This window comes from Armigeres subalbatus, unplaced genomic scaffold (genome assembly GCF_024139115.2).
Source record: "Armigeres subalbatus isolate Guangzhou_Male unplaced genomic scaffold, GZ_Asu_2 Contig41, whole genome shotgun sequence".
NCBI lineage: Eukaryota > Metazoa > Arthropoda > Insecta > Diptera > Culicidae > Armigeres > Armigeres subalbatus.
In genome coordinates, this window is record NW_026943162.1 from 281547 (window position 1) to 305897 (window position 24351).

Below are 24351 nucleotides of genomic sequence, written 5' to 3' on the forward strand. Positions count from 1 at the left end.
GTTGCTCCTGGTTTCGTCCGAGAGCTCCTGCAGGATTTTTCGAGTTCCTCAGGACTTGATCCGGAAGTTTCGTACGGAAGTTCCTCCAGATATCTAGAATTTCCTCCAGAGTTTCGTCCGGAAGTTTCTCCAGGAATTCATCCAGAAGTTCCTACAGGATTTGGTCCGAAAGTTCCTCCGATTTTGTCCGGAAGTTCCTCCATGATTTTGTCCGGAAGTTCCTCCAGGATGTCGTCTGGAGTCCCTCAAGAAATTCCTCCGAAAGTTCCTCCAGGATTTCGTCCAGAGTTCCTTCACCATTTCGTCCAGAAGTTCACGGTTTCTCGATATTCCTCCAGGATTTCGTCGGAAGTTCTTCCAGTATTTCGTCGGTTCCTCCGATTTCGTCGGAAGTTCCTTCACGATTTCGTCGGAAGTTCCTCTTGGATGTCGTCCGGAAGTTCCTCCATGATTTCTTCGAAAGATCCTCCAAGATTTTATAAAGAATTCCTCCAGGATTTTGTCCGGAAGAACACATTTCATGAAGATCCTCCAGGATTTTGTCCAGATTTCCTTCAAATTTCGTCTGGAAGTTCCTCAATATTTTGTCAGAAGTTCCTCCAGGATTTCGTCGAATACCTCAGGACTTGTCTGGAAGTTCCTCAGGTTTCGCCAGAAGTTCCTTCAGGATTTCGTTTGGAGTTCCTCAGGTTTTTCAAAAGTTCTTCCAGGGTTTTCTTCAGCAGCCTCCAGGATTTTGTAGTTTTCGTCCAAGTTCCTCCAAGTTTCTCCAGGTTTCGTCCGTTAGTTCTTCTATAAATTCCTCCATTTCCTCCAGAATTTTGTTCGGAAGTTCTCCAGGATTTCGTCTGGAAGTTCCTGCTAGAGTTCCTACAGGATTTCGTTCGGAAGTTTCTCCACGATATCGTCCGTAAGTTCATTCAAGTTCGTTTGGAAGTTCCTCCAGGGTGTCATCCGGATGTTCTACTAAGAGCTCGTCTGGCAGTTCCTCCAACATTTCGTCCAGAAGTTCCTCCAGGATGTCGTCCTTAAGTTCTTTCAGGATTCCGTTATGATGTTCCTCAGGATTTCGTCAGAGTTCCTCCAGAATTGCGTCCAGAAGTACATCCAGGATGTCATCCAGAAGTTGCTCAGGTTTTCGCCCTAAGTTCCAAAGGATTTTTTGGTAGTTCTCAAAACTTTATCGGAATTTTCTCAGGATTTCGTGTAGCAGTTCCTCCAGGATTTCGTACAAGTCGCTCCAGGAATTCCTGCGGAAGTTACTCAGGAATTCGTCAAAGTTCCTCAGGAGTTTCTCAGGATTTCGTCCAAAGTGTCTTCTGGATTTCGTCCGAAGTTCCTTTAAGATTTCGTCCAGAAGCTCCTGCGAATTTCATCCGGAAGTTCTTCAGGAAGTCGTCGAGTTCGTCCTAAATTCATCAACATTTCGTCCGGAAGTTCCTCAAACTTTTCGTTCAGAAGCTCCTCAACATTTCGTCCAGAAGTTCCTCCACGGTTTCGTCCGGAAGTTGCTCAAAGGTTTTCGTCCAAGAGTTCCTGCAGGATTTTTTCGGAAGATCCTCTAGAATTTCGTGTGGAAGCTCCTCCAGGATTTCGTGTGGCTCCTCCAGGATTTCAGGAAGTTCCTTCAGGATTTCGTATAAAGTTCCTTCAGGATTTTGTCCAGAAGTTCCTCCAAGATTTCGTACAGAAGTTCCTCCAGGATTTCGTCCGGAAGTTCTTCCAGTATTTCACCCAGGATTTCCTGGGTTTCGTCCGGAAGTTCCTTCGCGATTTTGTCGGAAGTTCATTCGATTTCGTCCGGTTCCTCCTGGATGCCGTCCGGAATTTGCTCCGGGATTTCTTCGAAAGATCCTCCAAGATTTTTTCCAGAAGTTCCTCCAGGACTTTCTCCGGAAGAACCCCAACATTTCGCGAAGATTCTCTAATATTTCCTCCGGATTTCGTGCACAGGTTCCTTCAGGATTTCGTCCGGAAGTTCCTCCAGGATTTCGTCCAGAATTTCATCTGGAAATTCCTCCAAGATTTCATCGGAAGTTCCTCCAGGATTTCTTCCGAAAGATCCTCAAGATTTTGTCCAGAAGTTCCTCCAGGATTTTATCCGGAAGAACCAACATTTCGCTCGAAGATTCTCAATATTTCCTCCCAGTTTCGTCCAGAGGTTCCTTCAGGTTCGTCCGGAAGTTCCTCCAGAATTTCTTTCAGAAGTACCTCCAGGATTTCGTCCGGAAGTTCCTCCAACATTTCGTCCAGAAGTACCTCCACGATTTCGTCTAGAGTTCCTGCAGGATTTCGTCAGAAGTTCCTCCAGGCTTTCGGCCAAAAGTTCTTCCAGGATTTTGTCCAGCAGCTCTCCAGGATTTCGTTCGTAGTTCTTCTATATTTCGTCCGTTAGTTCTTCTATGATTTCCTCCATTTCCTCCAGAATTTTATCCGGAAATTCCTCCACGAGGTTCTCCAGGATTTCGTCTGGAAGTTCCGCAAGAGTTCCTACAGCATTTCGTTCGAAGTTCCTCCGATTTCGTCCGTAAGTTTATTCAGATTCCTCCGAAGTTCATCAAGTTTCGTCCGGAAGTTCCTCGAATTGCGTCAAGTTGCTCCAGGATTTTGTCCGAAAGTTCCTCAGGACTTCATCCGGAAGTTTCTCCAGGATTTTGTGTAGAAGTTCCTCCAAGAATTCCTGCGGAAGTTCCTCCAGGATTTCATTCTGGGCTTGTCGGATTTCGTCCGGAAGTTCCTCCAGGATTTCACTTAGGAAATCCTACAGGATTTCGTCCGGAAGGTTTTCTTGAAAATCATTGTTTTGCGGTATCATTTACAAAAAGAGGACGACTAAAATTTTCTTAAATTTCTGGTGTTAAATCGGGATGGATAAAATCGTTCGGAAACGTGATAAAATCCGGGTAGACAAAATCTGGGAGTACAAAATCGGATCAACACTGTATACGAGAAAAGCAAAAGTGTAGTACCTTTGAAATTTCAAGGTCCTAGGTCCGATATGAAAACTCGGAAATGAGAGATCCACGATACAATTTTAATTTAGGGATCCGATGATATGACAAACTTGAGATTTCAAGAAATTAAAATACTAAGTAAACACCTTAATATTAGGAAAGTAATCCAGATAATTCAAGAAAGATTCCATGGAAAAGTTCAGATGTTTTTGATGAACTGTACGCTAATTTACATATTTTAAATGAAAATAATGGAAGAGCATCCAAGGAGATCATAAGACTGCCAATTTACGGACATCTCCTCTGGTATCATACACTAATTTTAATTACGTAAAATACTTATTCAGAGAAGGGTTCTAAAACAAAATTAAAAACAAATGATTTGAGGAATGGGTTGAAAGGCCAGAAAAGTCCTTTACGTACCTAATAATAATAAGCCTTTTTCAGAAAATTGAAATTATACAATTTTATAATTTATATACATGTCTTATCACCTATAAAACTTAGTTATTCATCCTGCAATTCTATTTCCTCCCCGCAGGGCTCTGGCGCCGAGTGTACTGTCCGAGTGGTGAGAATTGCCCGCTGGCCAACTCGACGATACCGTGGCGTTCATGCAGGCGAAATCGCCACCATCCTCGGCGAGGCTGAAGGTGAAAAGGAACGAAACGTAGAGCCGCCACCACCAGGCGCATCATCGGCACGATGTTGGAAGTTCTGCCGCTGCCAGTGGTGATGAGTCGATGACGTCCTCCTACCGTTACTTGTACTTAACAATAACAGCAACAACAACAGGCAACAGCGAGATCTACCAACAGGACGTGGCGGGGTTCTGCTGCTCCGTCTCAACAGCAGCTGTACCGTCATCCCCCCACCACCGGCAACAGCCTCAGCAGCAACAACAGCAGCAGCATGGTCAGTTGGTTGTGGCTGCGTCAGTTATTCCACTGCTCATCACTTTCAGCACAATCCATTGTTTGGGAGTTTGGCAATGCCGGAACTCATAGAGAATTTGATGAAAACGGACATTTTTCCATGTGCGTTTGTGGGGCGTTAGAGAATGGTCCAACTTTCGCAGCGAAAGTTTGACTAGTTCTACAAAATTTATAGGTTTAAGTAAAGAATCTCTGAGGGATTTGTCAAAATTGTTGGTAATGCCAGCAAGATGAAAGAAAGAGAATTTCCAGTTGAATTTCTGGAGAAACCTTCCGAAGCAACTTCCAGAGAAATTCCTGGAGGAACTTTCGGAGGCATTCCTGGAGAAACTGGCAAATTGGTAGAAAGTTTACGAATCGATTGATATATAAATCATTAAAATCCATTGAAAGATAAAGGACCTATTAATGTTACAAATCTTACATGATTTCGTGACGGTCTCCAGTTTTGAAATTCTCATTTGACACCCTGTATCAGAGTCTTCCCCTTAGACGTAGTTTACCGCCAACGGGGGTGTCATTGGGCCAAAATGTGGTATGCTCCAAGTAAATGTTACAATGCTCTAGTAGTTAGCATTGGAATCAAGTTTTAATTAGTTTGGTACAAGCTTGAATAATAAATTTACCGCTGTGTGGGGAAAAAATAATGAATTATGGAAATTCTTCAAAGTTATATGTTGTTCAAAATTGGCCCATTCTCACCCCGCTCAGGGGGTGACATTGGGCCAAATGAAATAGTTCAGCGATGACGATGAAACGATTCAATCGTTCATTCAAAATAATTGCCTACATTACGGCTCTTACCAACTATGTAAGGCAAATCAACTGAAGGCTTGGCCCAATCTCACCCCTTTTTTTGCGTGCATTGCTCGTTGCTACGAAAAACCAGAACCGTTATATAAATATTAATAAAATTCGATAAAACAACAACAGATTATCGTAACATGATAACCAGGTATCCATCGATCTAAAAACTAGTTATGTAATAGATTTGTGGGGCATTACTGACACTATTTTAATACGGGTTCATTCGCTCGATTGGTAGTTTAATATTTTCTGTTTTAATGATTGCAAGGTATAAATGGTTTTATGCACATCTTCATAAAACAGTTTTATTTTACGAGGTAATTATAGTTCATTTTTTGACATTGTATTCCATTTTCGTCAAATTGTACCTGACCTGCATTATAAACCGTTGTAAATAAATTGATGAAATTAACAACAACGTATTAAGAAGCTTTTACAAACAAAGGCATGCAATTTTAACTTCCACGTCTGTTTCGGCACTAAACTTTGTCATTAGATTCCAATGGTATAATAACAATATTACCAATTTCTTATCATAGCCCCTAATACGTGCTTCTTCGGGCGAATCCCATCGAGCACGTTCCACTGCGTCGTCGTCGGGCGTCTGCATTTGAAACGTTTCTGAACTTCATGGCGGTAAGTGCCGGAGGATTTATCGGGTAAGGAAACGTCCACAAATTACGTAACGCTTTAAGGGGGGAGGGGGGGTTAAGTTAAGTGTGACGATCCATACAAAATTTTCAGAAGTTTCATACAAAAAGTGTGACATAGGGGGGAGGGGGGGTTGAAAAAGTCCAATTTTTGCGTTACGTAATTAATGGATCTTCCCTAAACGTGTTTGTGATTTGGATGCAGGCATGGCATGGCGACCGGACCAAACCGAAATCGTGACTCTTGTGGAGCTACAGCGAGCACGACACGGCAATAGGACAGGCTGTTATGGTGCAACGCAGTAATAATGCTACGAACTTCAGGAGCGACCCAGCACCAACGGATACCTCTACATAATGCGCGAGCAGGAGCAAAACAATACATAATGTACAGTTACACGGAGATGGCGGAATGTAGGTTATCGAGCGAAGGAACATGATGATGGAAAACAACATACCTACTATACACGACACGGCGAAATATGCGTGGATTAAAACAGACTGGTTCCGTTGGGGATGGATGGCTGATCCGGGCACGTTCGGTTTGTTTGTGTAAATACACACAGCATACAGAGTATGTACGTTGAATGGCTGCTTCCCTTGAATTGTCGTGATTCCGAGTGGAGCAGCTCGCTTCAATGATGCTAAGACGTCTGAGACCGTGAAGGGGATGGAAAAGTATCGATTTTAGTTGACCACAACCAACAGAACGGTGTCACGACTCGGAATCGATTTTTTTTTCGTGGGGTGTTGATGATGACACACACAATCTGGCATTCAGTTACTGCATGATATCCATCAATTTTTAGCTTAACGAAGGCGTACAGTCAATTTTGATCAATTGGGAAACTGTATGAATTATTATGTTTTAATTATTTGTAAAACATACATTACAGAAGTAATTTTAAGCAAATTGCAAATAAACAAAATTTCTTTCTTTTTACGTATTGTTTCCAGTTTCTTTATGTTAACTAAAATAGAGCAAATTACTGATTAAAAGCGAAAAACTCAAATACAGTTATACATTCACACGTGCAATAATGAAGATTGTACTCTTAAGATCCACAAAGTATTTGCTAAAAATGATATTAGTGGAATAATACTGACTGCATTGCAGTCAATGATGTAATTTAGAAAATCTAAATGCATCAGAGAAATATTTGTGCCCTAATGGAAAAATAACTAACAGTAATCAGTCTAATAGAGTGAGTGAATGGCTGTCAATGACTGCCAAATGCCTTCGTAAATGAAAAGAAATATTTCTGCAGATTTTACTTTTGTTTCCTCCAGTCCATAATAGTTCGTAGCGTTGTGCACAATCCTAGCCGTTGCTGCTAAAATACCAAACCAGTCCAGAGGACCGGTTTGGAGGTGCTAACTAAGAACCGTGACACAGTCCGTCGGTGGCAGTAACCGTGTCCAGCAAAACCCCAACGCGCTCGGGTTGTTACGTTTGGAGCAGGTTTTTTGTCGTATTCAATTTTAACGAACAGGTTATGTTCGTTTTTTTTTTCCTTTTTGAAAGTTGTTCTTGACTTGACGATAACTTTGCACGCGAAGAACTTGTTTTGGAAGCATTTTTTTCTGTTATTGAATATTTTCTCTCAGGCTGCCTTCAGGTGGGCTGCACACTCATAAACCGGTCATGTGATGCGAAAAGGAATGACGACGCAATACGGCGGGGGAAAGACATGACGTTGGTGTGACCAAACGCGGTGGATTAGGGTAGCTTTTTTTTTAATTTTCGAAAGGTTCCAGTTGGCCGCTAGGCCCTTTCACTTCGTTGGGGTTTAAATGGTTATACGTGTTTCATTTGAGTGCATGACTGTCGAATGCAGGGGATTACCGTTATTCTAAAATTATTATTTCGTTTGTTTTTTTTGTATGAGTTTGTGCAAAGAGCATGATCGTTCAATTCTATCAGAAGATGAGCGATATCTTGCGAGTTAATAAAAAGAACCAACTGCAGGGAGCATTAGTAATTTAGAATGCAGTTAGCACATAAGATACAAAGGGTGATGGTTTATTACTTCACATTAGAAAAGCGCATACAGTTAAAAAAGAGTCGTCAGATTAAGATGCCATTTTATAGCATCTTCTATTCGATAAGGAAATGTTTGAAAACATTCAAAAAGCCACCCTAATAAACTGCCAAACCCACCAAACCGCACATACCGCTGACTCATTTCGAGACTATGAATATGATGATTGCAATTTTCATTAAATAATGTCTCAGATGTGAAAGGTAGGCGAACTTCTTAAATTTTGAAATCAAACGATAATAAACACAAAATTATCATTCAACCTAACCAATACCAGCTAAATGTCAACAGCTCCGTTAAACGTTCTTTTTAACATTATGGCTTAGTGGTAAGAAGAAAAATTAGTTCAAAAAGTAACGCTAAATGCTTCAAGTCAAGATACGCTTTTCAAACGATTCTTATTCGCTGACAAATATTTATCAATTGATCATTTTAATGCGAACTCTCGTGTAAGTGTTGCCAATTCTCGATTTTCCTACAATGCCTAACGCACTAGACACAAAATCATGCAATTATCGCTTTAGAAACCCTCCAATTAACTATGAAATAACCAAACAGAACATTGCAAGAAATTGGAGGGAATTCTTGCATACTCAGACTAAGTTATACAAAGATCCGTTTGTTAATCTGAATCTGTTATGCTTTTCAGTCGAAGGTAGTGTAAGCAAGGCCTGGTATATAAAATTCTGAACACTTCGACAATCAATCAATTGATTAGTCGCTTACTTATGACAACAACATGATGAAGGCATTACACAAAGCGCAGAGATTCAGCCGCCGTGTAAGAGGAACGTTTTAGTAGTTTGTGATATTTTAAGACTTCACTGGAAGATGAATGTCCGGAATTTAATGAGGACAAGCTTTAACAAAAAAACATTTGAAATTGTATTATTATTATTTATTCAGCCTTAGGCCGGAGTGGTCTCCGCAATATATAGTCTTCCGTCTTCCGAGCGTCCTAAAAGCAGGTTTCCGAGCGTTTTAAGAGGAGGTTTCCGAGCGTTTTGGAAGGAGGCTTCCGAGTCTCTGGAAATGAGGCCTCCGCACCTCTTGAAAGAAGGATTTCAAGCCTCTTAAAAAGAGGCTTTCGAGCCTCTTGAAAGGAGGCTTCCGAGCCTCTTGAAAGGAGGCTTCCGAGCCTCTTGAAAGGAGGCTTCCGAGCCTCTTGAAAGGAGGCTTCCGAGCCTCTTGAAAGGAGGCTTCCGAGCCTCTTGAAAGGAGGCTTCCAGGCCTCTTAAATGGAGGCTTCTGAGGCCTCTTGAAGGAGGCTCTGAGGCCTCTTGAAAGGAGGCTTGAGCCTCTTGAAAGGAGGCTTCCAGGCCTCTTGAAGGAGGCTTCCTGAGCCTCTTGAAAGGAGGCTTCGAGGCCTCTTGAAGGAGGCTTCCAGGCCTCTTGAAGGAGGCTCCAGGCCTCTTGAAGGAGGCTCCCGAGGCCTCTTGAAAGGAGGCTTCCGAGCCTCTTGAAGGAGGCTTCCAGGCCTCTTGAAAGGAGGCTGAGGCCTCTTGAAGGAGGCTTCCAGGCCTCTTGAAGGAGGCTTCTGAGCCTCTTGAAAGGAGGCCTGAGCCTCTTGAAGGAGGCTTCCAGGCCTCTTGAAGGAGGCTTCCAGGCCCTCTTGAAGGAGGCTTCCGGGCCTCTTGAAGGAGGCTTCTGAGCCTCTTGAAGGAGGCTTCCAGGCCTCTTGAAGGAGGCTGAGCCTCTTGAAGGATGCTTCCAGGCCTCTTGAAAGGAGGCTTGGGCCTCTTGAAAGGAGGCTTCAGGCCTCTTGAAAGGAGGCTTGAGCCTCTTGAAAGGAGGCTTCCAGGCCTCTTAAATGGAGGCTTCCAGGCCCCTTGAAAAGAGGCTTCCAGGCCTCTTGAATGGAGGCATCCGGGCCTCTTAAAACGAGACTTCCGGGCCTCTTGAAGAGAAGCTTGCAGGCCTCTTGAAAATAGGCTTCCGGGCCTCTTGAAAGGAGGCTTCCAGGCCTTTTGGAAGGAGGCTACCGAGCCTCTTGGAAGGAGGCATACGGGTCTCTTGAAAGGAGGCTTCCGAGCCTCTTGAAAGGAGGCTTCCGAGCCTCTTGAAAGAAGGCTTCCGAGCCTCTTGAAAGGAAGCTTCCGAGCCTCGTGAAAGGAGGCTTCCGAGCCTCTTGACAAAAGTCTTCTAAGCCTCTCGAAATGAGTCTTCCGAGCCTCTTGAAAAAATGCTTTGAGGACTCTCAAAATGAAGCAAAATGAGCTATTTGAGGAGGCTTCGTAGCCTCTTGAAACGAGGCTACTGAGCTGAGTCTTCATGCCTCTCAAATGGAGGCTTCTGAACTAGGGTTGGAATAAACCAAGTTTCTTAACAATCTGGGTTGATCAACACTCACACGCGATTACACTTTTAAATTATCCATTGATAGAAACTCGTTAGCGAGTAAGATACGTTTAAAAATTTTATCTTGATTTGAAGCATTTACCTTTAGTTTTTGAACTATTTTTCCTTCCTACCACGAAAACATAACGCTTAATAAAAGATTTTACGGAACTGTTGACATTTAGCTGGTATTAGTAAGGCTTTTATTTGATTGATAATTTTGTTCAAAACTTGAGAAGCTATCGCCGGCGACAGCAAGTCAACTATTCTTACTTGATATTTTTCTCAAATGGTCGAGTTTCCGCCAAACCACACCAAGCGGCTTTTCAACTGATTTAAGATAGGTATTTTGTTCGTAGAAGGAAAACGGAAATAATATCAATTCATAAGTACATTTGTTGTAGGATAACGTTAGCCATGGAGGAGTTTTGTCTTAAGGTTTTTAACAGTAAATGACAACAGGTGCTTCTCCGGGAGATTTTTCATACAATCAATGATCTTTTCTTAAATTTGGCCAATTTCATCAGTGGATTGAACGGAATTAGTAACATAGTAGAGTATTTCTCTTAAAATCGGTTCACGCCTTAATGTCAACGGTTCACGCCTCAACGTCATTAAAATGAAGCGCAGGGAAAGACATTCTAATTTTCGGTTAAGTTTATTCTTCATTATTCTTTTTGAATCTTCCGAAGTATGTACTTCAATTTGTTTTTCAAATCTGCTGTACCACATGTTGTTAATCATTTGATTATTTTAGAGTCATTCAAAGTCTCTCTGAATAATTCTGAATATTTCGAAATCATTCACTGTAAAAAAAACGCCGGCATGAAAAAAAATATAAATCAACTGAACAAAATCGAGTTTAAGGCAGTTTCAACCCGAGAGAAAATTTGGTCGGATTAAAGGCTAGATTTAAGGTCCCCACGTACTTTAAGGCTAGTTCACACATTAGGAACTTTTCTGCAAATTTCGCTCCCATGTGTGTGGACGAGATTTATGGGATTCCGTTATGAAATATTAGAAATTCGGCTTGATTTAAAATACAATCCGGTGGAAATTGGTTAGGATTTTCGCCACAGTCCCGCTTTTTGGGAGCACATGAGAACAAAATCAATTGACAAGATTCCCGAGGTGTGAGAGTCAATTTCAAACGAACTGTTAAAAGTGTCTCCAAACCAACATGACGTCACGATTTCAATGGAAACGTTAAGGGCTGTGACGTCATATGCGCGCGTGCACGGTAAAAAAAACGACTCAGCCATGCTTTCGCTAATCTATAGATTCCACTATCTATAATTGGTACTTCTGATTATTGTTGTTTTTTTTAAATGTTCATAACTGGAAAAGTCTAAGAGTAGATTAAAATAACATTTCAAAATCCCTGTTTTTTAAAATTGATAGATGCGTAATTTTCTATTTCTATTTATAAAATAAATAATAACCCGGAAAATGAAGCTCTTAAATTTTATCACAAGGTTTTTTGACATGTCCGGTTTTGCAATCGCGCTTGTCCCGTTTTCTCACCGAAATGATCTGGTCAGCCTATTTAAATGATACCTCATATGCATTTTTTTGGATTTAAATTGACACAGACTTCTGAAACATGTGAATATCGGGCATCCCTCGGACATAATAAATCAGTAGTTGGTTGTGACGATAAACCGGTCTCTTTGCACTCAAATTAACAAAATTGATGTAAATAAATGACAAAAAAAAAACAATCGACTTCGTGAGATGTTAATTAAATGAACCTCAACGTTTGGCGTTGGATTGACGCGGAACTGAAGTGTTGTCGCTAAAAAGCTCTCATCGTGCACACATTAACCATGCACTCAGCTGTGATTTGCGTCACGGAAAATTTACCCAGATCTATGATCTTGGAATTCCCTTTCGATTATCTACAGTGATTTACAAAAAGATGGCATCGATACAAGCAAAAATGAATTGGGGTTTGTTTAACAGGAGAAAAAATTATAGAAAGAGGCAACACAGTGATTACGTGAGAATTCATCCCTTCTCCCGTAATAAGATTTGTTTCATACATTTTTTGTGAGATTTTGTGGGCTTTGGAGCATTTCAGTACCTGAATTAAAATGTGATTCTGCAGGCAGCTCAGTATTTGACGTTTGAGCCGTTTAATTAAGATCAAGTCGTCCGGATGTTATCATCTGTAGGTGTTAGTTGCAATATTTTAAATTTTATTGCTACACAACTTCGACGGTTGAATCGATGGGCATAATTTATTTCTTTTTTTTATCACAGAAGGCACAAATCATGCAAGGACAGGCCCCTAATCGATCCCTGCCTAAAAGCACTGGATAACAATAAGTAACGCGAGAGTTGAAAAATGAACTAAATATCAGCTTATTTTCATTCGATAGATCTCAACAGATCTTCAAGCCAACGGAAAATTGCTATGATTCCAGATTTGAGCATTATTCGGAAGCAACGAACTGCTGAGGCGACCACGTTAAGTCTATTTAATTGCATTCAATAACATGTTATTGCCAACCATTTTATATTGCATCTACCATCAACGATCACATAGGGGAAATGATGGCTTTGGCAGGTTTTGTTCTATTATTGTCAGGCTCAAATTTGGCCTAAACATTCTTTGCATATCAAAGAATATTGTGGCCAAATTTCATATAATTTGGTCGACAAAAACCCCCCTGACAATAATAGAACAAAACCTGCCAAAGCCGTGTTTTCCCCTATTCACAAACTCTAAAAAAATTTAAAAAAAAAAAACGAACTTTCACCACCGATAACCGGATCCCCGTCGGCAAAATGTCCTTCGTTTAGCTAGCCGCAAAAAAACGAATTCCTCGCCAATTTCTGTTCTTGCTCCACCATTCCTACCGCACTGTTTGGCCATTGAACTCCCCGTCCGCAACAACAAATTTCCACCATTACCACCACCAAAGCCACAGACAGCCCAACAATGGAAGCATGTGCGTGTTTGTGAAGGAAATTCGTTCTACACACGATCCATTTCACTTTATCCTCTGCGCGCTCTATTTCCGTTCCCATCGTCACGAGCGAATCAGCAGCCATGTCGCTTGCCCCCCCGTGACCCACCCAGCCAGCCCACCGCGCAGCCTGCTCAGACCGACCCACTATCGCCACCCAACCAGTCAGCCATGACCGTCGGTCGTAGTCGTCCTTGGATTGTGTGGATTTTTTTGCGAACTCTCACTAGTTCTTTATGGTTTATTGTGTATGCCTTTGCCTCTTCTTGTTCTGGCACAACTACTGGCATGCAATCTGCACCACCTCTACCAGAGCACGGTGCTCGATTTGTATATAAACAGCAGTTAAAATTATGCCGTTTTTTTACGTTCGCCATGTAGACATGAATCGCTCCGTCTTTTTCCTTCATTATTCTGCGGCCCCCGTCAGGTTGTGTGTGGGTTGGTATATTGGCTGCGCGAAGCCCCAGTACATAGCAGTTATAAATTCTCCGCCAAATACCAACCGGTCGTTCGAGTAACCAACCCCCCTCGGCCCAACGACGACGCGTTCCGTCCTGTCCCGACAACCAGTCAGTCAAGTTTTTCGTGACGTGAAACTCCGCACGACCAAAACGACCGACCGGTTGTCATCGTCGTCACGAGGCGGGCGGCAGTCTCCCCATTTCTCGCTAAACCGGTCTCCGCGCCACACACTTGAACTGATGGACGGGACCATGCACACAGCCCCAGGGCCACGCAAGTGTGCGAGCGTGTGGGGATTGTGTAAGAAGCAACACAAAAAGGCCAATGTGGAACGCCGCGCGACGGGTCTCCCATCTCGCCTCGATCCGGGGGGAAATGCATTGCGCAGATTCCCCGCCGATCGGATGGGTGGGATGACGGTGGAGCGTGTCTCGTTGCGGACGGTGTGGGTCCGCGGAAGGGGGACGTGCCTGACAACGGCACTATGGCCGTTTTCTACATTAGAAAGCATAAACTACAGAAACTACTGGTAGCTTTGAGTGATATTTTCGTTGGCTGCATTGGCGCAGAACTAGGAAAAACTTAGAAGTTTATTACGTAGGTATTCATATTATGTCGTTGTTACAAAGTTACAAGAAAACTTAAACTCTGTTTTTGAAATAAAGACAACACATTTCATAACACATTCATAATTTTCCACATAACATATTCATATCTGAGTTTTCAGAACATTGTTAATTAATGTCCAGGGTGGTTTAATATCCGGAAAATAGGCAATTAACTTTGATTGAATTGGAAGATCGTTCAAAAATCGAAAATATTAAATTTGTATTTGAAGGGTTTAGAAGATACAGACCTTTTCTGCAATACCTATATTAATATAATTTCTTCTTTTTTTAATGTAGCGAAGGATCATAAAAAGTTTTACACTTCGCATTCTCGAAACTAAGTTTTTGTCGTAACTCAGTTTTTTTTATTTAAAAATATATCTGAATCGACTGAAATTGCTAATTTTGCCTTCTGGAACTTGCATGGTTCTGGATCACTCATGCAGTCCCAACCCTGATGTGTTGTTGTAAAAATAAACAATTTGAATTTGTTTGACCATTTCAGTGATAATAAGTAAAACGATTGCCTACTTCGTTTTTCTCATACAAGGTCAAATATTTATTAGATGTATGTAAAATGCAAAATGGCTTCCATATAAGGAGTCAGTTTTGATCATTGAATGCAGTTTTGATCACTGTTCAAATAAGCGGAAAATAGCATGCCTAATTGTTTAGAATGTAATTTGATACAGAATCGCTAAAACTATTAAATCTGAATCATGCATTTCTTTTCTTCTATTGGCAAAACTTTTTTGATTTAGATATAGCAAATTCCACCTTAGAATATTAATATATTGGAGCAATTTGCTCTGCTTTTAAGTTAAAATTATTATTTATTACGGGGAACCATTAGGGGTACTATAAAGCATCTGTTACCTCAGCCCTTCAGACAAAAAAGGGAAGAACTAGATCAAGCCAATTTTCCCATAAAACAGCTGAAAAAAAAAATCAATAAATATTTTTAAATAATCAAAGATATCTTCGGAATAATCTAAAATTTCCGCTTGAAAACATAACTTTTATACCCAACTACCGTTCTTCCCCGCAATTCCCTTTATTTTAAGGAAGAAGCGCGTGGAAGAATCGAGATCGGACAACAGCTTCTATTACCCAGCGCATGCAGGAATTGTATTTATCAAAATGTAAACATTCGGTATCTCCGTAGATTTGTTTAGTTCTTATTCTTCCCTCGTTATCGAAGATATTCGTTTATTTCGCTTTATTTCATATACCTTCTTTATGATTTCTTTTTCACTTGTCAAAACATAATGTCCGATCTCGGTTCTGATCGAATTTTTACATTATTCTTATTCTTCCAGACCAAAAACAACAAAACATGGGGATTTACGTGAACGCCCCTGTTGTGCAACGTTACAAATGTAAGTGAAATCTATTTAATCCTTGCCGTATGTACGAATAATACACTAAATCTAAATATATCCTCGTAAACTTTTCGCTTACCGAAATTCAAACACCAGAAATAAAACCCAAATAACCCATATTAGATAATCGAAAGTTACTCACTTTCGTTGCTGTTTTTTCTTCTCAACTGCAACGGTCACTTTTCGCTATCTGCAACTTGCTCGTCTGTATTCCTCAAATCCGGCCGATTGCGCAATGTGCAATCTTGAACTTCAATCGGCATCTGTGTCGAAAGGCGTATCGTCATAACGGTAACCGGAGCGCACCCGCCGCGTACATAATGGTTTCTTATGTATCAACAACCATACTCAGTATCAACAATATAGCGAAGCATAGACCGCCAGCAATAGCATCAGCCGAATCATTATCATCGTCAGATGGAATATAGTATTTGAAGCGGATGTTTTGAAACCGCGCGCACTCTACCGCCCACCACAAGGTGGCACGCCGGCCGCCGCTGCTGAGCCGCCCTTTTCGTGGTTCTCGGACACATTTTTTTTTCTCTTACCGCGCAGAACTGAATTATTGCAGGTCCGGAACCGCGCGATGTGGAAGCGGCAAAAGCAAAACAAGCGTGATGGAATTCACAACAATCAAAGCAAGCCGCCCGCACAGTGGAACATGGCTGATTTTTAGAAAAAAAACCTAATTTTTGCAATTTTGAAATGTATAATTATTTATACAGTCGACTCTCTACATCTCGATGTTCTATATCTCGATATCTCTCCTTATGTCGATGGTTTTCTCAGTCCCTTCAATCTACATACATTTGAGCTTTCTACATCTCGATAACCTCCCTATCTCACTCTCCTTATGTCGATATGTTCAAATTTTTAGGCTACTAGACCATCTTTAGAAAATAACAAACACAATAACAACAAGAAAACGACATATGTTTTGTTGTCGTTTTTCATAGCAACGAGCTTTTTTGGATCTAGCAACCATTTAAATTTTCCTTCCATTCCTCGATCTCTCCCTATCTCGATGGTCCCTTCAATATCGAGATGTGGAGAGGCGACTGTAGTTCTTTTATTTCGTCCAGTCAATCAATCTGGATCTAATTAATTTGGTCAATTGGTGATTTTATCATTCTCCCGTATCAATAACTTTCGCGAAACGGAATATTCCGGCTTAGGGTAAAATGCCCAATAGTGGAACCCTTAGTAGCGAAATTCTGCTCTTCCTGGCATAAGGAGTGGAAATTTTCAAAATATTAATTCAGTGTGATATCTGATATCAAGCTCTGCATCTCCTCTTTACGATACCTACATAAAACACTCAAATACTCGACGTTATTCGTTGAAATTTACATTTCAAAGTCTGACTGAATTCACCCTATAGTAGACCCCCTGGGGGTCCATAATAGGAAATTGCTTCCCTATAGTCAACACTTCATTTGATTTTTATGTTCCGTTTCGGGACGTTCTTTCTTCCTATTATGGACCCCCCAAAATATTCCTATAATGGACACTCTCGTGTTTATTTTTTAAAGAATTGTAAAAAATCATCTAATTTTACTTTCCATAGCATTTCCAATGCATGTAATCAAATCATAGGACTGTAAGGTAGGTTCTCCCGATGGAATTTCATAGCAAAATGTTTACATTGTGCTGTAATAATGCAAAAATGGCTGGAGGGTCCACTATTGGTTGCGGGTCAACTATTGGGCACTTTACCCTAATTTGTTGAAAAAAATCACAAAAGTGAGAATCAAATCAAACTGCGCTCCAATTGACATTTGACGTCAAAAAAATTTTATTCGCTCAATTGATTTAAGGTAACTTCCCCAAAGAACCCATATTTTTTGACGCCTCTAAGTATTTTTAAAATTTAAAACAAAAAATCAAAAAAGTGCTGTTTTTCAAGATTGGCCTAACATTTGCTCGATTTTAATTATGCATCGGGTGAATTTTTCAGGCCGGTTCACACGTGCAGCACTTTTTCGGCTTTTGTTTTTGATTTTTGAAATAGTTAGAGGCTTTAAAAAATATGAGAAAGTTGACTTTAATTTGAAAAAAAATCGATTGAAACGAGATCGAGACAATCAGGCAGTTGTATATACAAAATCTAGGGGAACTGCTCATGGATTTCATCTCATAAAAAATAAACCAATGGAAAGGAACTTGTTTTGTTTCTTATTTTTGTGATTTTTTTCAGCAGTGAGCACGCATGTTTACAAAAAGAAGCGACGAAATTAGTGCCGTATTTCTTTGATTCGCGATGAGATAAATATATGTTCAGTGAGATGGAGATCGGAACGTTTCCCCTATTTCTAATTATTAGCATTAGCATTGTTACGGTGTAATCCGTGGATTGGACATTAGTCATTCTCATGTTTTTCTTTTGAAATACATATCTAGAATGCTGTCAGGGGAGGGGAGGGTTCCTTAATTCTAGTCTACGATAAATCGATGGTAAATCTTACTCTGTAACACATCACGTTAAGGCGTCTACCCGGTGTTATGGGACACACTATCTATTACTAATCATTGGGATGATTATATAATGAAGATTCGGGTTTCGTAGAGTTAAAGCTCTTGAGTATTCCTTTTAGCTATGTAGGTTTTCTTTTCGCCTACGCTAAATGGAGAAGAACTATAATTAGTATAATGAAAAATTTATTTCTCCATAATAATTTCCATCAAAATTTGAAACGGTTTGTGCTAAATCAATTTTGATTTAAACCACCTTGAATTTTTAGAGGAAACCAAGACCATGAGAGCAAATCAGATGAGCGTTGTGCAGCTAAATAGATTTTTTGAACCACCGTATTACACATACACAGTATTACATAACATTATAACTAGTCGTTGATGATGGACGATGATTGATTCCAAAAATAGACGATGCATTTATGATACATTCGGCATGTATCGTCTTCCACCATAGATTAGATGGCACACAACTACTCTCATTAATTAGCATTGTATATTATGCCTAACGGGATATACCCAATGATCCAACGTGATCCAACCATAATAACCCAGATTTCGCATTTCACAAAAGTGATCACACTTGTCCATCATTCAGCAGTATCACGTTTAGCCTCGCTAGTGAGGTTATGACCTCTAACATGAGCATGAGCATGATGACCGTGCATTTCGTAGTTGCTACTCCGTGATCGACCAGAACAATCGCAATTGCACAGGGAACCAATGGATGGAAGCATGGGATATGCTCCCCAACCTCAATGTGTAACAGTCCGAGAGCTCTAGTATTTTGGATGGTCGATAACGGCGCTGGCCACGTCCTCACGGTCATCGGGATGGGAAGGAATTGATGATGCAGTCACTCGCCCACTGCAAGCCGAGAACACCACCGCCACGAGTTCCTGCGGAATTTTATTGGAATCTGGGGTTAGGTTTTACGGCAGATGTTCGTCTTGGTTAACGGGTTGCCAATGTGATAGTAATGAAAGGGTGGAGTATATTCTAATTGGATGCCGAAACGAGCTTTTTGGCTCATTTCGAATTCTAACAGTTACTTGCTAGAACTAATCAAGTTGTAGGTATAGGGATAGAAGATGGAAACGGTATGAAAGCCCATTTCCAGTTCTAGCGATTGCTAGAACATGAGAATATATGAAAAGATACAAAGTAGGAGGAATGGAACGGGCCTGGGATTGAACCCACGACCTCCTGCGTATGAGGCAGAAGTGGTAGCCGTATGATCACCAAGCCCGTGAGGTTATGAGCTCTAACGTTGGTAAACAGGGAGTGCAAGCCCACCTACAAGCCCACGGCCTAGCAAGTGGCTCTTTGCTCCATGGTTCTGGCTGCTTACTACGACCAGGTTCTTTATAGTTACACCCAGGTTTTTTTTACGCGGTTGGAATTCATTAATTTCTCGGTTAACCTGAACTTTCACAGCTTTTCAAATACCCTGTGAATTTTCTTTGATTTTTTGTGAATTTTTTCGTGGGGTTAACTCATTGTTTCATTGACGCTGAAGGTCTTAAACGACTAAAACCAAACCGTGTAAAAAAAAAACCTGGGTGTATAGCACTTATGACCACAGCTGAGACACGTGTAATAGGTCTATGCTTACCGAACATAACGACTAACCCAATTTTAACTTGGCCTCATCCAGCACCTTCTTGGCCAGGGCTGACAATAGTCATTCTCTTCGTACGAAGAAAGCAAAAAAAATAGTCTTCGACATAACATTGCACGACGCAATGCCTATTCGGTTTCTGTACGCCGCATGTTAAAGGTAATCGTTCCGCGAAAATATGACGATTTCTTCTAAGACGAATTAAGTACTGTCCATTTAATTCCACCAGTTAATTTTCGTTATCTTTGCAGATACGTATTTCGACCACACAGTTGTGGTCGAAATACGTATCTGCAAAGATAACGAAAATTAACTGGTGGAATTAAATGGACAGTACTTAATTCGTCTTAGACGGTTTAATACATTCCACTAAACGAGCTTAATATATTTTTCTGATGACGATTTCTGTCGTCACTTCTTCACATAATTGATTTCACGTCATTCCAAACAGACTGGTTAAAAACATAATGGCGTCTCTAATAAACAAATAGTAGGAACTTTGGTAGCATAAATATATCGATAACCTCCATACGTTACTTCAAATTCATTATTGCAAAGGATTAAACAAATCTTTGCATGGTAGCTGCCGCTTGAAGAATAATGGTATGCATTCTTCGTTCTTCGATGTCGTCATGACGATTTGGTTGCAAAACGAAAGCTAAAGTCGTGCGCGTCATTGACGATGCCTCGAGTAGCAATGATGACACTTCAACTCGTCGCTATTGTCAGCCCTGTTCTTGGGTTTCACCAGGGGTACTTGGAATGAAGCAAACTGTTTGCACGAAAAACCTATTCGCAACCAAATTGCGGTATCCGGAACTTCGAAGTCACATTGATCTCTCAGTGCGTCCATCATGTTTCCTGCTTCGATTATCGCATCCAGTTTTTACACTGAATTACCGAATTACCGGGCTCTTACCATGACCTTATCACCCAGCACTGCCTCTGTCAACTTTTTATACGCGGAACTCTTCCACGCAGCAACCTGCTTCAGAACGAGGATCATCTCGCCCTTCTGCGTTCCATGGTCGTCTTCAGGGCATGGGTGTAGTTCTTATCGTCAGTCTTGACTTGACAATAATTGCCTCGACTCCATGGATCGTAATTCTCACTCAATCTCACGAGCAGAGGATGTTCACTCATGCAGATTTTCACCGAGAAATCGTTCAGCGGAAAAGAAAAAAAGGTATGGTGAGTGATTACCATTTTTCGCTCACTACAAGCGACGCGAAAAGTGGGTTTTCTCGTTTTTTTCTCAGAGTAGCCAAACAACCTACCCACTGTAAGCAGTTGATGTGGTGGTGTTACTAGAGTGAGCGCATCCTTACACCAATTTTGTTGAAGCCTTAGATTCAAATTCCGTTGCGGTCATAGATGTAATTGCTGACCGAGAATTTTTGTGAAAGTTGAGTGAGGTGTGAAAATGATGACGACATTTCACTAAAAGCTTAACACTTTTTATTCGAATGGAAGATGTTTCACCATAAACTACGAAGAAATATTCTCCTTCGAACCAAAAATCGCTTGATTTTGCATCATCGGAACGAAATGTTCGAACTCTATGCTTTCTCTTGGACGGCCGTTAGAAGATGCATCCTTTTTTCTACGGGCACTCCCCTCCTTAGCTGCAGACATTTATTGACAGCTCCTTTTCCTCGGCCAGAAGACGAATTATCTCCTTACTGGGCTCCAAAAAAAGCTTCCATTCCTGCTTTGCCACTACGGCTGAGGCAGCATACATGATCGCTTTCATGATGTCTGTGATAACATCCGCCATCTCCTGGACTCCGCCCTTATTTAGGTACTAAGTTATTGTACCTTTCAACAAAATGACAACTTTCATGATTATTTTCCAAGACTCTCATAGATCTGTTAAATTTATCCGCAGTACAAATAGCACGTGCAATCAAAGCATTCACCGACAGAATCCACCACGTGGCGGCCACATTTTCAAAAATATCGAAGTAGCTATTTTTATGGAGGTACGTTTTTCTTAGGTGATCAGCCGCTTATTTTTTGTTACGACCAAAAATAAGCGGAGGAGTAGATTTTTTATGAGCCGTACAATACCTACCACGTCAAGATATCTCTATCCCTACAAAACGGGGTTGAGGAGATCAAAGTAAGCACGATCCCTAGTAGCACAGTTCAGATCGATTTAGTTGCAGCAACATTAATGTGACTAGATTTGGTCGCATATGAGTCACAGTGACTGGTATATGAGAAGTGTGCTACTCGGGATGTCCTTCCACCATACTTCTTCTTCCGGCTGACACTAATGAGTCTAAGTAGACGAACTCATCGACCACTTTGATTTCGTCACCAACGATACAATTTCGTGATCGTTCGTAACACGCTGATGGCCACTCCGATTTGTTTAGTTTCCTTCATTCTGCTTAGTTTACATGATGCTCTCTAAAGCGATGCTGAATAGATAGACACAATAGCCCATATCCTGAACATTTGGCTCATTTCGAAGCGTATGGCGAACAATTGCGCTCGTTGATCAAGATACAACTTTGTTCTGGTTAAGTCTCTCCTTTGAAACTTTGGCTATCGCATGAAGTCTTTATTGCCCATTGGTAAGGCTTCAAATGTTAGCTTCAACGCTAACATCTACTACAGGTGATGTTCGATACAACGTACCTCCGATATAACGTCACTCGATATAGCGTACATTTTCTGCCGATATAACGTACACTTTGAAAAATAATTTTAATGAATGATTTGTTTATCGGCTCTATCGGTCAGTCCTACACAAAGTATGAGGGAGTAGATAATCGAAAAATAATTGAAAATCAACAAATTGGAAGCCTTCCGCTAGGACGCGAACAAATATGAAGCGATATAGTAAAATCTGTTTCAATTATGAAATAATTTTAAATTGGCTAGTTATTCAGAAAAATAGTAAACGGTCATGAACATTCATGTTAAAATCACATCTCACGCAATCTAATTTTATCACCTCGAACCGTTATTGTGACTGTTTTCTTCAAATAACACGATCCTCAGAATTCTCACGAGAATTTGTAAAATATAAAGTTGATGAGATTTTGAGCATGTCTGTTTCGAACAAATCTCTAGACAATATTGAGAAAAAGTTCTGTCATAGTCAGAGCTGATTTATTTATTTATCATCAGACTAAGGCCGGAGTGGCCTGTGCTGCACATAAAAGACTTCTCCATTCAGCTCGGTCCATGGCTGCACTACGCCAACCACGCAGTCTGCGGAGGGTCCGCAAGTCGTCCTCCACCTGATCGATCCACCTTGCCCGCTGTGCACCTCGCCTTCTTGTTCCCGTCGGATCGTTGTCGAGAACCATTTTCACCGGATTACTGTCCGACATTCTGGCTACGTGCCCGGCCCACCGCAGTCTTCCGATTTTCGCGGTGTGAACGATGGATGGTTCTCCCAACAGCTGATGCAACTCGTGGTTCATTCGCCTTCTCCACGTACCGTCCGCCATCTGCACCCCACCATAGATGGTACGCAACACTTTCCTTTCGAAAACACCCAGTGCGCGTTGGTCCTCCACGAGCATCGTCCAGGTCTCGTGCCCGTAGAGAACTACCGGTCTTATGAGCGTTTTGTAGATAGTCAGTTTTGTACGGCGGCGAACTCTATTCGATCGGAGCGTCTTACGGAGTCCAAAGTACGTACGATTTCCAGCCACTATGCGTCTCCGAATTTCTCTGCTGGTATCGTTATCGGCGGTCACCAGTGAGCCCAAGTACACGAATTCTTCAACCACCTCGATTTCGTCACCACCGATAGAAACTCGTGGTGGGTGGCTCACATTGATCTCTCTTGAGCCTCTTCCTATCATGTACTTCGTCTTCGACGTGTTGATGACTAGTCCAATCCGTTTAGCTTCGCTTTTCAGTCTGATGTAGGCTTCTTCCATCCTCTCAAAGTTACGTGCCATGATATCAATGTCGTCGGCGAAACCAAAAACTGGACGGACTTCGTGAAAATCGTACCACTCGTGCCAATCCCTGCCCTTCGTATTACTCCCTCCAAAGCGATGTTGAATAGCAGACACGAAAGACCATCACCTTGCCGTAACCCTCTACGGGTTTCGAAGGGACTCGAGAATGCCCCTGAAACTCGAACTACGCACATCACCCGATCCATCGTCGCCTTGTATTGTATCATATGCGGCTTTGAAGTCGATAAATAGATGATGTGTGGGCACATTGTATTCGCGGCATTTCTGCAATACCTGACGTATGGCGAACACCTGGTCTGTGGTAGAGCGTTCACCCATAAATCCCGCCTGGTACTGCCCCACGAACTCTCTTGCAATTGGTGTTAGTCGACGGCATAAAATTTGGGAGAGTACCTTGTAGGCGGCGTTCAGCAATGTGATTGCGCGGTAGTTGCTACAATCCAGCTTATCGCCCTTTTTGTAGATGGGACACACGACACCTTCCATCCACTCCTGCGGCAGAACCTCATCCTCCCAAACCTTGGTAATCACCCAGTGCAGCGCTTTAGCCAGTGCTTCACCACCGTGTTTAAACAGCTCTCCTGGTAGTTTGTCAGCTCCAGGGGCTTTGTTGTTTTTCAGCCGGCCGATCTCCTCCTGGATTTCCTGGAGATTCGGAGCCGGAAGTCGCATGTCCTGCGCGCGTGCTCCTAGGTTCATTACCATACCGCCACCGTTGTCTGCCATAGCCCCATTCAGGTGCTCTTCGTAGTGCTGCCGCCACCTTTGGATCACCTCACGCTCGTTCGTAAGAAGGTTCCCGTTTATGTCCTTACACATATCGGGCTGTGGCACGTGGCCCTTACGTGAACGGTTCAACTTCTCATAGAACTTTCGTGCGTTATTAGCGCGGTACAGTTCCTCCGTCTCTTCACGGTCTCGATCTTCCTGTTGGCGCTTTTTCCTCCGGAAAATCGAGTTTTGTCTGTTCCGCGCCCGTTTGTATCGTGCCTCGTTCGCCCTCGTGCGGTGTTGCAGCAATCTCGCCCAAGCTGCATTCTTCTCCTCAACTAACTGCTCACATTCGCCGTCATACCAGTCGTTTCTCTGATCCGGAGCCACCGTGCCTAGTGCAGCGGTTGCGGTGCTTCCAATGGCGGATCGAATATCTCTCCAG

The 24351-nt window shown here is 41.8% G+C and overlaps 1 protein-coding gene across 7 annotated transcripts in view; it reads left to right on the forward strand.

The window, feature by feature from the left end:
* Positions 1-24351, forward strand: part of LOC134204118 (interferon regulatory factor 2-binding protein 1-like) — a 145020-nt gene that overhangs the window by 98008 nt on the left and 22661 nt on the right. For all 7 annotated transcript variants that reach the window (XM_062678949.1, XM_062678941.1, XM_062678943.1 and 4 more), the window contains one exon: positions 15090-15149. In XM_062678949.1, the coding sequence (XP_062534933.1) occupies positions 15090-15149 (60 nt within the window). The remainder of the gene's footprint in view (positions 1-15089; positions 15150-24351) is intronic.